We start from the raw sequence: 14,567 nt of genomic DNA, 5'->3' as shown, positions 1-14,567 counted from the left end.
CTCCAGATTTGATCCATGCGTTGTGCGAGTGCTCCCTGAACATCTTAAAAGGCCATGTGCAGCTGACGCCCGCACAGAAGAAACGGTTATCTCGACACAAACAGAACCTACGGGTCTTAGCCAAAAAACAAACATCTGTCAAACATCGAAAGCAAATCCTACAGAAAGGCGGTTTTCTTCAGGCTCTTTTGAACCCTGTGCTAGGCATTGTATCTGGTTTGCTCGGGACCCTGGGTCTCTGATACGATGGACCATACCAAAAAGATGATTTTGATTGAGCCACGTGTGTTGGCTTCTTTGCGGGACTCTGCAGGTGGACCTCCAGTACCTGATGCCACCTCACAAAGTTTGAAGGACATGGATCAAGTGATGCGGGGTATTTTAGACAAGAAGGATGTGGACAAACATGAAAAAGCAGACTCCTACCAACAAGTCTTGTGGCGGTTTCTTAAGCGTGTTGAAGAATATAAAAACAAACCTCTTGGAAGAGTGGAGATGTCACAACCTGCAAAACAACCTTTGACAGAACTAAATGAGGTCGAGAAAGCTCAAGACCTATCTAGGGTAGAAAAACGAGTGTTGGAGAGTGTCCCGAAAACCTTAAAGAAGAAGGCTCAGTTGCTTTTGGATATAACCAAGGACAGTTCTGACATCAAGTGGAATGAACAAGGACAGCTCGTGTACCAGGGACAGACAGTAGCAGGAACCAACATGGCTGATCTGGTGAATGATGCTCTTCGTTACCGTAAAAATGCACCTGATCCTCAAGGGTGGGAAGTGTTTGCAAGAGGTTTAAAAGCGGTTAATATCCCTCGTGAACTCATTGGTCACACAGGGCGATGGGAGTGGATGCACAGCGAGGGGGGTGATAGAGGAAGACCATCCACCAGGACAAAAAGAAGAAGAAGAAGAATTGTGAGTCCTTCCTCAGCATCTCCTTCTGCAGAAAGAGTATCATTTCCTTCTCCAGCGCCCAAGAAGAAGACGTGGCTATCTTATTCTTGAGCAGAATGCCAGTGAAAAAGAAAAAAGTCGCTGAGAAGCTGCGACGTCGATATTATGGAAGTCAACTCCCTGGAAGTTTGGGTGGGGTGGAGGCTTTGAGAAGAACCACCAGACAAGAACAAAAACAAGTTGAAAAGTGGTTGACATTTCAAGACACCTATACACTACACAAGCCTGTGCGGCGAAAGTTTACTCGTCGCCGTATCATCGTGGGTGGCATAGATCATCAGTGGCAAGCAGATTTGATTGATGTTAGAGCGCTGAGAAAAGACAATGACGGGTTTACCTACCTACTCACATGTATTGATGTGCTGAGCAAACACGCGTGGGTGGTGCCTTTGAAGGACAAAACAGGGGCCTCTCTGGTGACAGCCTTCAAAAGCATTTTTGTCCGAGGTCGTCAACCCCTGAGACTACAAACAGATAAGGGTAGCGAATTTAAAAACAAGGTGTTCCAGGATTTTTTGGACAAAACAAAGGTACACTTTTTTGTGACAGAAAATGATGACATTAAAGCCTCAATGGCGGAGCGCTTCAACCGTACCTTGAAAGACAAACTGTGGAGGTATTTCACCAGAACAAGTTCAGTGAGGTATGTGGAAGTCTTGGCTAAGCTGGTGCGTGGTTACAATCATTCCTACCACCGCAGTATTAAGAAAGCTCCTGCTGACGTAACCATCGCTAATCAGGAGGAAGTGTGGCAACGGTTGTATGGTGGTCCAACTCTCTCCAAACCACCTAAACTGAATATAGGAGACCGTGTGCGAATCAGCAAGACGAGAAGAGTCTTTAAAAAAGGTTATATGCCTTCTTGGACAGAGGAACTCTTTACCATCAGTCAAGTCAAGACAACCACACCCGTGACCTATGTGCTGAAAGATGATCACGGAGAAGAACTGTTGGGGACTTTTTATGAACAGGAACTGCAGAAAGTGGGGGAGAAAGAAATATACCGCATTGAAGCTGTTTTGGAACAACGCCCTGGAAAAGGCAAACAGAAAGAGTATTTAGTCAAATGGCTCGGCTATGACCCGTCATTCAATTCTTGGATTCCACAGACGGCACTGACCCCCTACACGGACTAGCTTCAGTGGTTCTGATGGAGGAAACTCAGAAGATTAATACGCCTCTGGATGAACCAGACAGTGTTGTTAAGCGACCAAGAACATCCAAGCTGTGGCGTGTATTTGGACGTCGTGTCCCTCGGAGCGAGATTGTCTTCCTTTGTCAGATGCTCCTTATTTATGTGGTGATTGGAGTGTCTCTGTTCAATCTGACAACCGGTCGCGGACCGGATAACTTGTGGGTGGCCCTACTGGGAAGTTGTCTCGGCTACGTGCTTCCTAATCCTTCCATTGATCCACCCTTGGTACAGTAACAACGTCTTCACTCATCATGTTCTACCTGACACTCCCCAGCAACAGCTCCTTGCAGCACTACCCCGACAACAACGCGAGTCACTACTACACAAAACTACCTCAAACAATTGACCTGGGCACCGACTACGAGTGTGGGTTGGCTGAGATTCAGTTTAACAACTCGTATGTAAATGTGGAAAAAGACACGTGTCAGTTTCGAATTTGTACCCCAATAGGTGTTATTGTTCCTTGTGATACTCTAGTTTTACCAGAGGGGTTGTATGATTCACCTGCTTTTTTTATAGACTCACTAAACCAGCTCTTGGTTGATGCAAATCTTACTGACTATGCAAGGTTTTATTACACCAAAGCAGCAAAAAAAGTACGTGTTAAATTACTCAAAAATAGCTCGCTGTGGATGAGCCCCGAGTTGATGAGAATTTTGAAAACAGATGTCACCCAACAAGCCATCATAGGCCCTGGTCACTTTGACGGTAAAGCTATGATGGACTTACATCAAGATTTTCACGCAATATACGTGTACTGCGATTTGGTGCGCGAAAGAGTAGTCGGAGATACATTAGTCCCATTGTTGCGGACGGTGCCAATTAAAAAGAAGACTGAAGAGGTCGTTCATCATATATTTGAAAAACCCCATTACATCCCTCTGACTCGTTGTCAGTTCAACACGGTGGAAATGCTTTTAACAACGGACACGGGAAAACCTATCGCATTTGAGCAAGGGAAGACGGTGGTAACGCTTCATTTTCGTCGTAGACGCACCGACCATTTGTAGAAGATGGTTCGTCTAACCCCTTTCCAGGGCAGTGGAAAACTCTATGAAGATTATTACTGCAACCAGGTCGGTCACGGTCTCCCCGTGTTTGTAGGAGGAAGAAACTACAGAGGTCATGGCATTGGTAATCTCTTAGGGGGTATTGGTCGAGCCCTTGTACCTCTTTTGAGAAGTGGTGGAAAAGCTCTGCTGAAAGAGGGGGCTAGGACAGGTATGCAGGTGGCTCAGGATGTGCTGTCTGGGCGTAGTGTTAAGTCGTCACTCCAGCAGAGAGCTAGCAATGCAGGGAAGCGATTGTTTCACCAAGCCGTGGGTCGAGTGACAGGCACAACAGCCGCGCCGCCTGGAGAACCTGCAAGGAAACGTATAAAATCATCTACACCACACCGCCAAGGTCAGACTGGGAGGCAGAAGAAGAAGAGAAGGAGGGCGACAGCAGCCGATATTTTTGGATAAGCATCATGGCCCTTGCCCACCCTCAGTCATGTGAAAGTGTACATACTGGACTGGATTTGTTTTCTGTACCCCCAACACAGACAGCTGTGCAGGAGGGAATGTTTGTAGAGTATCATCCTCTGGCTACTCTGGCCCCAGGAGCCCCTATTGAGTTTACCATCAGTGGTGCTACATCCGAGTACCTGGATCTAAGCAACACGTATCTCCATGTGCGAGCTAAAATCACCAAAGCAGACGGAACAAACTTGGAGGCTGACTCCCCTGTGGCTCCTGTCAACTACTGGATGCACAGCCTGTTTTCCCAGGTGGATATCAGTCTCAATGATACCTTGGTGACCAATTCAGAGAACACCTACCCCTACCGTGCCTACATTGAAGCCACCCTCAACTATGGACGAGAAGCCAAGAAAAGTCACCTCACCAGTGCCATGTATTACCGAGATAGTTCCAACCATCTGGATGAAACAGGTGGGGATGCCAACTGGGGTTTGAAGGTACGTCGTGAGCAAACCATGCGGAGCAGAGAGGCAGACATGATGGGGCGACTTCATGCTGACATCATGCACCAGGAACGCTACATGATGAACGGCGTGGACGTGAAGATCAGACTCATTCCCTCCAAGAACATCTTCCACCTGATGTCTCCTGACCCCTTTCAGGGTTTCCGCACTGTCATCACACATGCTTCCCTGTTTGTTCGCAAAGTCAAGTTGAACCCCGCTGTGAGCCTCGCTCACGCCAAAGCGCTGGAAAAAGGTACGGCCAAGTATCCTTTGAAAAGGGTCGTGGTGAAGACTTTCTCCATTCCCACAGGCAACCACAGTGCTGTGCAGGACAACTTGTTTCTGAGTCAGACACCCAACCGCCTGGTGATTGGATTGGTGGACAGCGCTGCTTTCAACGGACAAGCCTCACGCAATCCCTACCACTTCAAGACACAAGGATTGTCCTTTCTCAGCCTGTACCTAGACGGGAAACAGATCCCCGGCAAACCCCTGACACCGAACTTTGAACAACACCAGTATGTGAGGTCATTCTTCAGTCTCATGACGTCTACGGGTGTCGCCAACAGAGATGCGGGATCTTACATGGAGCTGCGTGATTTTGAGTTGGGGTATGCTATCTACAGTTTTGACCTGAGTCCTAGTCTTCTGGATGGAGATCAGTTTGAACTGGTGAAAAGCGGTGCCCTGCGTCTGGAGCTGAAGTTCAACGAAGCTCTTCCAGCGCCTGTGATGGTGATTGTGTATGGTGAAATGGACAGTATGATCGAGATTGATCGCTCTCGCCAGGTCCTGACTGATTTTGCACTATGAACAGCAAAGACATTAGCCGAGTGTTGGGGAGAGACATTCATACCCGACGTGTGTTTCGAGGTGTGTTTCCTAGAGACAGACTCCCACGACAGGTGAACCCGCGACGTCCAAGTGCTTTTGTCATCAATACAGATCGCAGTACAGGCCCGGGGGAACACTGGGTGTGTGTCTGGTTTGATGGACTTGGACAAGCGGAATATTTCGATAGTTTTGGTTTACCACCCGTGCACCCCGCTATTGAAAACTTTATGCTGAAACACAGTTCAGCCCACGTGTACAACCCACGTCTTTTGCAAGACTTGACGAGTTCAGCCTGTGGCTTGTATGTATTGTACTATGTTTTGATGAAAAGCCGCGGCGCCAGTTTATTTCGAACGCTTCGTGTGTTTTCCCCCAACAAACTTTGGGGTAATGATCGAAGAGTATGGTTTTTGGTCCAACAGCTAAGAAGAAACTGAGGTTGTGTGCGTTGTCTTTTTATTTTAGGTCTGTAAACGGTTTTATTCATTTTATTGGGTATGTGTGTGTGTATGTGTCTATATAAGAAGAAGGGGCGGAATCATCACCACCACTTTCATCTCGTACCCACCAAAGTAGAGCGAGGGTTAGAAGAGTGCCAGTAAGAAAAGAGAGGTACACAAAACAAAAAAAAGTCATGATGGAGACGGCCAGTCCCTCTTTAGAGCAGATGTTGGAAGAATTGGAGGCTGGTATTCTCAAAGTTAAAGATCACCTGCGAAACAGTTTGTTCTTGATGTTTGTTAGTGAGTTAAAACGAGATGTTTGCAAACGCCTTGAAGAAAAAAAGAGAGAAGAAAAAGACTATTCAACACGATGGACTGTTGACGCCATTAGAACCGTCGCAGATAAAATCTGGGAACACCTAAATCGAGACAAAATTCTTAGTCGTTGGAATGTAGCATTACCCAAGACACATCCAGACGGGGTCTCCTGGTGGTGTTTGCGGGTTGTTGTGTGGAAGTGGACAGAAACGACAGCGTTTCGAAAAAGGGTTATCACTCATGTGACTGAACAACTGCTCTGTGAGTGATGCAACAGAGTGAAAAACGGCATAGCATCCCACGTGACCTTAGGCTAACCCAGTGTGGACCCGTTGAAACCAGAATAATCAAGATGTACATGAACCGTGAGTGTGTATATAAGACAGGACGGATGTAAAAAGACCACTACAGAGGATTTTTGCGGAGTCGACCATGCCTTCAGGGACCATGAAGCAGCCACCACAGCCGGCTACACGCTACCCGCTAGGTGGAAGCCTTTTTGCCTCAGTAAAAACGTGGAGAGGGGCTGTAAAAATCCATATTCGCCACTATGCTGTTCCTACCCGCACCAAAGGTGGGCGTGTTGTCCCCACCCAAAGAGGAGTCACCCTGGACTTGAAAAAGTTTCAGAAACTGCTTAGAGTGCAGAACAAACTCAAAGAAGACTTCCACCAACAGGTATCTTCTCTGTCACCCACAGAGGAGAAGCAGGAGGAAAAACATCCGAAAAATCACACAGAGTGTCCGCCGTCAGACTCCTACTGTTCAACACCATCAACCACAGCCACGGCTTCGACACAAAGCGAGGAATACCCTCAGCAGCTGCAGCGACCCCTGTATTCCACATGTCCAGCTTACTGTCCTGTCACAACCGTAAATCCTCTTCCTGTGACACCAAGAAGTGGTTATGAAGTTGACAACTAATCCGGGGACCACCTCGTTCCTTTAAATTGACAATCATGATTTGGATTTTTATTTTTTTTTTTTTTTTTTTTTTTTTTTTTTAATGTATGTGTATGCAAAATGTTAATTTTTTTTAATATTTTTAATATTCAAAAGACTGCTGTCACTTTTATAATAAAATGATCATATTGGAAAAGTTAATAACTATGTGTCTGTATAACTCTTGAATGCTACCGTGAGCAGTTTTATGTATTGTTTTGTTACTCTTTACGTCTGACTTTTTTACCTTCTTGTTTGGAAGTACTTGTGTAAACGCGCGCGCATGTGTGTGTGTGTGTGTGTGTGTGTGTGTATGTGTGTGTGTGTGTGTGTGTGTGTGCGTGTGTGTGTGATCGGAGGTGTGTGTGATCGGAGGTGTGTGTGTGTGTGTGTGTGTGTGTTTGCACTTACATTTTATTCCCACCACACATATAATCCTACCTCTTACATAGTCTATCAACAACAAAATTAAAAAAAATTAAACAGTGTGTGATCGGAAGTGTGTGTGTGTGTGTGTGTGTGTGTGTGTGTGTGTGTGTGTGTGTGTGTGTGTGTGTGTGTGTTTGCACTTACATTTTATTCCCACCACACATATAACCCTACCTCTTACATAGTCTATCAACAACAAAATTAAAAAAAATTAAACACCGCAACAACGAAGAAAATAAATATCAAAAACAAAATAATACCTATCTTATCTGGTGTACCTATCAAAACCTTGTATGTAGAACAACCGTTTCTATTTTTAGTGCTGACCAATCAACAAGGTCTAACATGTTTAGGTCTTGCATCTCTGTGGTGCAATGCTCAGACGTGATCAGTCTCTAACCTAACATTATGTATGACTGACTGTAGAACAACTCGTGTTCGGTGTAAAATGTACCTCCGATGTTTATAACACCCACATAAAAAACAACAATCTGAGTCTACTTGTTAAAACTTTTGTTATATGTGTACATCAGCTCCCATCCCTCTCATCAGTCGAGCTAACTTCCACACCCACCCCACACCATTTGTCTAGCACTAATCTAAGCATTAAAACCTAATCAACCCTCGGGGTAGGCAAACCACCTCCTATTAAACTTCTCTAACCGCTGACCACCTCTGGTGGTTTTATCGGCGAAGGGGCTCCGCAAAGAGTAGGGATACCATTTTTATTACCTTATCCTGACACCTCCCCTGACAGGGCACCAAACTACATAGCTATTAAAGAGAGAGGGCTCCGCGAAGCGCGGAGAAAATGGGAGGGGATTACTGTCAATAGAAAGGAGGCGGCTCAGTAACCCAGCCGCGTTAAGCACCAATAAAAAAAGGCCGGGGGGGCAGTAATCCTGTCATTACCCCAGCTGGAGTGGTCATTAGTACCGAGCAACAGGTACAGGCACATGAAATCACATGACAAAATATAAAACGCAATAAACCGTTTATGCGCAATATCTCCTTATCACTACTTAAACACAGGCACCTTAACCTATAACCTTCTATCAAAATACGGCTGCGCGGCTGCGCAGCTGCGCAAATAAAAGGGGGATGAGGCATACCTTTTCCTTACTACTCCGGGGCTGCCGGCTAATACGGTGGGAACAAACCGCGATGTCTGATTAGTTAAAATCACAACAAGTATCAATCTCAACCAATCCGATCGCGCGGCTGCATACCATCCAATTGGGTGGCACCCAGTTTCGCTTCGTGCACCCCAGCCCTGGATCCCAACAGGGCCACGTGCAAACCGTGGTTTGTGTATACAGTAGAACCTGCCCCAGAGACCACCTGTCCTTAAAGACCACCTGCCCATTAAGACCACCCCAAAGGATTCCCGACGGTCTTTACTGTATAAATCACCTGTCTAAAGAGACCACCTGTCTAAAGAGACCACTTTTGCTCAGTCCCTTGGGTGGTCTCTTTAAACAGGTTCGACTGTACAAGGTAATGTGCAATGACTTTGTGGATTCGTGACGCAGCAGACTCTTACTGCACACACATATCCTCCCTGCTGTTGCAGCTGACCTACACGCTCAACTACCTGGTGAGGCAGGTGACAGACTTTGAGACCAACGTGGTGTCCGTAGAAAGACTCAAGGAATACTCCGAGGTCCCTTCTGAGGTGAGGGACGCTGTGCGTGTAAAACCGAAACCCTGGGTCAGTCAATACTCAGTGTGACTGTGACCTTGACTGGGAATTCTGCTGGACGAAGCAGTGTTTTATTTTATTTATTTATCTACGTTTCGTTGGCGTGTGTATGTGTGTGTGTGTGTGTGTGTGTGCGAGGGAGGGGGGATGCTGATAAACCGTGTGCAAGCCTGGGTGAATCTACGAAGATTTCCAAGGTGCTTTCTTTAAAAGCGATCGCTTTGTTTGTGTAGGCATCTTGGGTGAATGAGCAGAAAAGACCTGCACCCGACTGGCCAGCCCGGGGTGGGGTGGAGCTGAGAGGCTTCCAGACTCGATACAGACCGGGGCTGGAACTTGTGCTCAAAGGCGTGTCGTGTCAGATCAAGGGCGGAGAAAAGGTTCAAACATTTTCTCCATTAGAATTTGACTTAGTAATATGGCATTGTTCGCTTCGCTTGTAAGCGGATATAGGTAGGTTATTTTTGAGCGGAAGACATTTTCCATCTTAAACCTTCCTGCGTAAGTGGGTAGGTATGTAACTGTGTCGGAACGGGAGATCTTTACCCCCTCACATCATTGTGTGTACATTGGCACGGGTAGATATTTGGTTGACATTTGTCTCGCGAACTTTAATTGTCATCATGAGCAGTGTAAAATTAGGTCGCAGCAAGATTAGTTTGACATGACCTCAATGTAAATGATATAACCACGTGTGAGTGTATGGTTTATTTATGACATGACTGGTCTCTCTCACGTATGTTGTATAAAATATTAAGAATAATTTTCTTTTTTAGCTTCTTGGTCATATTTGCCTTCTTCTGTGCCACAGATCGGCATAGTGGGTCGGACTGGGGCAGGTAAGTCGTCCCTGTCGCTTGCGTTATTCCGCCTGATCGAGGCGACAGGGGGCGCCATCTTGGTGGATGGAATCAACATCGCTGACATGGGACTGCACGATCTCCGGGCCCGTCTCACCATCCTGCCGCAGGTCAGTGTCGGTCACTTTGCCCCGTTAAACATGGTCCCCGTTAAACATGTTAAACATGGTCCCCGTTAAACATGGTCCCCGTTAAACATGGTCCCCGTTATACATGGTCCACGTTAAACATGGTCCCCGTTAAACATGGTCCCCGTTAAACATGGTCCCCGTTAAACATGGTCCCCGTTAAACATGGTCCCCGTTAAACATGGTCCCCGTTAAACATGGTCCCCGTTAAACATGGTCCCCGTTAAACATGGTCCCCGTTAAACATGGTCCCCGTTAAACATGGTCCCCGTTAAACATGGTTTTATTCGTAACTACAAGACTCTTTTGTCTGATCATGGCTACGAACAACTTGGGGACATTGTAAGATTAATCACAACGTCATTAATTTATTTTTGTCTCAGTGTTGTGTCTCAGTTTGTTTGTTCACATTGAGAACCGCTAGGTCGAGGTGCTTCTAAATGTTCTGTTACCCCCCCCCCCCTCCCCCCTCTCTCCCTGAATTAATCGTTCCAGAAATTTAACCTTTTTTTTTAAATTCGTGCTAGAATCAAAAGCAAGACCGTAAGAGCACCAAGATGAGACAAACAAAGGGAAGTAACAACTCTAAATATAGACTGCAATAGTAATTGAGAGTTATTCAGAACTAGCGTCGTGGCACCTGAGAGAATAAGAAGCATTGACATGAACAATCGACTTTTAGAGTATGAAAAACCTTGCCAAGTGAATGGAAGTGGTGGCACTGAAAAGAAATTGAAAGTCGTTTGCTCATATCACTGCTTCGTATTCTCTCAGGTGCTAGGGGGCTAGCTCCGCACAACTTTCACATAATTATGTGACCCTCCACCACGAAATGAGTAGCATGTCACCTCGCGCGGTTTTGCGCTAGGCTTAATATAAGTCCGGGGAGTGTCTGCTAATAGTGTGAGGGTCACCTTAATCACAGGCTTATAACTCAAACAGTTTTCGCTCTTTTCTAAAGCGGTTTTCACCACTGCATAGAGCATAAAAAACTCTTTATGGAAATGTTCAAATATGAAAATCATGCAAAGGTGACTTGCGACTCATTCCGTGGTGGAGTGTCACATATCTGATCACGCGACGTCCAAGAGATCTCCCCTCCCAAGTGACCATCTTGAAACCACCACAAATTTGCCCAGGCTTTCGTTTGCTACAAGAGCATCCTTCCACTTGGACGCATATATAAAAAAAAAATTCAAAAAAAAAATCTGGTTGATGTAGAGGAAGAATGTTTCGCAGAAGTAATTTCGGAGAGTGTTAGATAGTTAGTTGTTGCTTTTTGGGTCCAGCGGACCATATACGCCAAATCAGTACCCCCTTCGGAGAGTGACATGGGTGTCAGTGACGATAGAACTCAATTCTGTCAAAACATCTCCCTCGGCTCAGAAAGTAACCGGACTGTAGATACATGGTATGTGTCCAAATGGAACTATTGTCTCATTCCATGTAAAAGCTAGCCGCATTCATGATGATTTAGAAGATGTTTTTACCGGGAAGAAGGGTACTTTTTAATTCAAGTTGTGTCCCAACTTACTACTCTCTCTGTCTTTCATTAATTATGCCTTATGATAATGCGCACTAGACGTGACAAAAATAAAGTTTACAGGAAGACAGAATGAGAAAAATGATTTGTAGCATATGCTGTTGTAACTATTACTTTTATATGACAACGGGCATGATGTTTTCAACAAAAAAAGGTGAACGCACAGATCAGTAACTATATTAACCGACCTGGCATGGCTTAGACTTTGAAATATTACATTATTACATAGGACAAGTCAACAGATGCCTGTCATCGGAAAGGAACTACGTATACCTAGGCACAAAAAGTCGTCTCAATCAAGCTTAGTTTGCGCAGGTAAGAGCGCCTGAATTAGATTGCGTAAATTAATTTAAAATACAAAATAAAGTTATGCTGAAGGAGGACTATTGCAGGATCCCGTTCTGTTCTCGGGGTCGCTCCGTTTCAACCTTGACCCGTTCGGTCAGTACGACGACGTGGCACTGTGGCGGGCGTTGCAGCAGGCTTACCTCCACGAATTCGTACAGGGCCTGCCCGGGGATCTGTCCTATGAGTGCGGGGAGGGGGGACTCAACCTTAGGTTTGTTTAGCACTGCTTAAATATTTGCAAGTGTAAATGAGTTCTTCGGTAACCGGATTTGTCTCCTATGTAATTTTTTCATTTTCATTTTCATTTTCCTTACTTTATTGTCCCATCGCTGGGAAATTCGGGTCGCTTCCTCCCAGTGGAAAGCTAGCAGCAACGGAGTCGCGCTACCCAGGTGTTAGCGTGTTTAGGTGTAATCAGCCACCTGCACTTATGGCAGAATGACCAAGGTCTTTTACGTGCCATTGTGATGACACGGGGGTGGGACATGGCTTCCGTCTCTGGGTCCGCACATAAAGTTGACCCGTGTCCGTCCCGGCCCGAATTCGAACCTGCGACCTTCCGATCACAAGTCCAGTGCTCTACCATCTGAGCTAATTGTTAGATTACGAAAGATAATGCCATTCAAGCGACAGTTAGTGTGTCTGACCAAAACGAAACTTCGAAAGAAATGTATCCAACACTATTGTTTATGTCTTCACTCTTCACTCTCTCTTTAATCCTCTCTATCGCTCTCTCTTTAATCCTCTCTATCGCTCTCTCTTTAATCCTCTCTATCACTCTCTCTTTAATCCTCTCTATCACTCTCTCTTTAATCCTCTCTATCACTCTCTCTTTAATCCTCTCTATCACTCTCTCTTTAATCCTCTCTATCACTCTCTCTTTAATCCTCTCTATCGCTCTCTCTTTAATCCTCTCTATCACTCTCTCTTTAATCCTCTCTATCGCTCTCTCTTTAATCCTCTCTATCGCTCTCTCTTTAATCCTCTCTATCGCTCTCTCTTTAATCCTCTCTATCGCTCTCTCTTTAATCCTCTCTATCGCTCTCTCTTTAATCCTCTCTATCGCTCTCTCTTTAATCCTCTCTATCACTCTCTCTTTAATCCTCTCTATCGCTCTCTCTTTAATCCTCTCTATCGCTCTCTCTTTAATCCTCTCTATCGCTCTCTCTTTAATCCTCTCTATCGCTCTCTCTTTAATCCTCTCTATCACTCTCTCTTTAATCCTCTCTATCGCTCTCTCTTTAATCCTCTCTATCACTCTCTCTTTAATCCTCTCTATCGCTCTCTCTTTAATCCTCTCTATCGCTCTCTCTTTAATCCTCTCTATCGCTCTCTCTTTGATCCTCTCTATCGCTCTCCCTTTAATCCTCTCTATCGCTCTCTCTTTAATCCTCTCTATCGCTCTCTCTTTAATCCTCTCTATCGCTCTCTCTTTAATCCTCTCTATCGCTCTCTCTTTAATCCTCTCTATCGCTCTCTCTTTAATCCTCTCTATCACTCTCTCTTTAATCCTCTCTATCGCTCTCTCTTTAATCCTCTCTATCGCTCTCTCTTTAATCCTCTCTATCGCTCTCTCTTTAATCCTCTCTATCGCTCTCTCTTTAATCCTCTCTATCGCTCTCTCTTTAATCCTCTCTATCGCTCTCTCTTTAATCCTCTCTATCACTCTCTCTTTAATCCTCTCTATCGCTCTCTCTTTAATCCTCTCTATCGCTCTCTCTTTAATCCTCTCTATCGCTCTCTCTTTAATCCTCTCTATCACTCTCTCTTTAATCCTCTCTATCGCTCTCTCTTTAATCCTCTCTATCGCTCTCTCTTTAATGCTCTCTATCGCTCTCTCTTTGATCCTCTCTATCACTCTCTCTTTAATCCTCTCTATCGCTCTCTCTTTGATCCTCTCTATCGCTCTCTCTTTAATCCTCTCTATCGCTCTCTCTTTAATCCTCTCTATCGCTCTCTCTTTAATCCTCTCTATCGCTCTCTCTTTAATCCTCTCTATCGCTCTCTCTTTAATCCTCTCTATCACTCTCTCTTTAATCCTCTCTATCACTCTCTCTTTAATCCTCTCTATCACTCTCTCTTTAATCCTCTCTATCGCTCTCTCTTTAATCCTCTCTATCGCTCTCTCTTTAATCCTCTCTATCATTCTCTTTTTAATCCTCTCTATCACTCTCTCTTTAATCCTCTCTATCGCTCTCTCTTTAATCCTCTCTATCGCTCTCTCTTTAATCCTCTCTATCGCTCTCTCTTTAATCCTCTCTATCGCTCTCTCTTTAATCCTCTCTATCGCTCTCTCTTTAATCCTCTCTATCGCTCTCTCTTTAATCCTCTCTATCACTCTCTCTTTAATCCTCTCTATCGCTCTCTCTTTAATCCTCTCTATCGCTCTCTCTTTAATCCTCTCTATCGCTCTCTCTTTAATCCTCTCTATCGCTCTCTCTTTAATCCTCTCTATCGCTCTCTCTTTAATCCTCTCTATCGCTCTCTCTTTAATCCTCTCTATCACTCTCTCTTTGAGTCACTTGAGAAAAAGTGACTCTATGTAATCGGTCAGTGTTAGTCTGTCCGGCCGGCCGGCCGGCCGGCCGGCCGTCCGTAGACACCACCTTAACGTTGGACTTTTCTCGGAAACTATCAAAGCGATCGGGCTCATATTTTGTTTAGTCGTGACCTCCAATGACCTCTACACTTTAACGATGGTTTCGTTGACCTTTGACCTTTTTCAAGGTCACAGGTCAGCGTCAAAGGAAAAATTAGACATTTTATATCTTTTCTCGGAAATTATCAAAGCGATCGGGCTCATATTTTGTTTAGTCGTGACCTCCAATGACCTCTACACTTTAACGATGGTTTCGTTGACCTTTGACCTTTTTCAAGGTCACAGGTCAGCGTCAAAGGAAAA

The 14,567-nt window shown here is 45.1% G+C and overlaps 1 protein-coding gene across 1 annotated transcript in view; it reads left to right on the top strand.

Moving 5' to 3' along the window:
* Window positions 1-14,567, top strand: part of LOC138969498 (ATP-binding cassette sub-family C member 3-like) — a 69,319-nt gene that overhangs the window by 52,270 nt on the left and 2,482 nt on the right. Inside the window, exons 28-31 of the mRNA XM_070342304.1 lie at window positions 8,658-8,759; window positions 9,020-9,166; window positions 9,598-9,756; window positions 11,710-11,876. Coding sequence (XP_070198405.1) covers window positions 8,658-8,759; window positions 9,020-9,166; window positions 9,598-9,756; window positions 11,710-11,876 — 575 coding nt within the window. The remainder of the gene's footprint in view (window positions 1-8,657; window positions 8,760-9,019; window positions 9,167-9,597; window positions 9,757-11,709; window positions 11,877-14,567) is intronic.

The sequence above is a fragment of the Littorina saxatilis genome, linkage group LG6, assembly GCF_037325665.1.
Source record: "Littorina saxatilis isolate snail1 linkage group LG6, US_GU_Lsax_2.0, whole genome shotgun sequence".
Lineage (NCBI taxonomy): Eukaryota > Metazoa > Mollusca > Gastropoda > Littorinimorpha > Littorinidae > Littorina > Littorina saxatilis.
The sequence above is the reverse complement of the archived record's forward strand: the minus strand, read 5'-3'. Positions and strand labels throughout refer to the sequence as shown.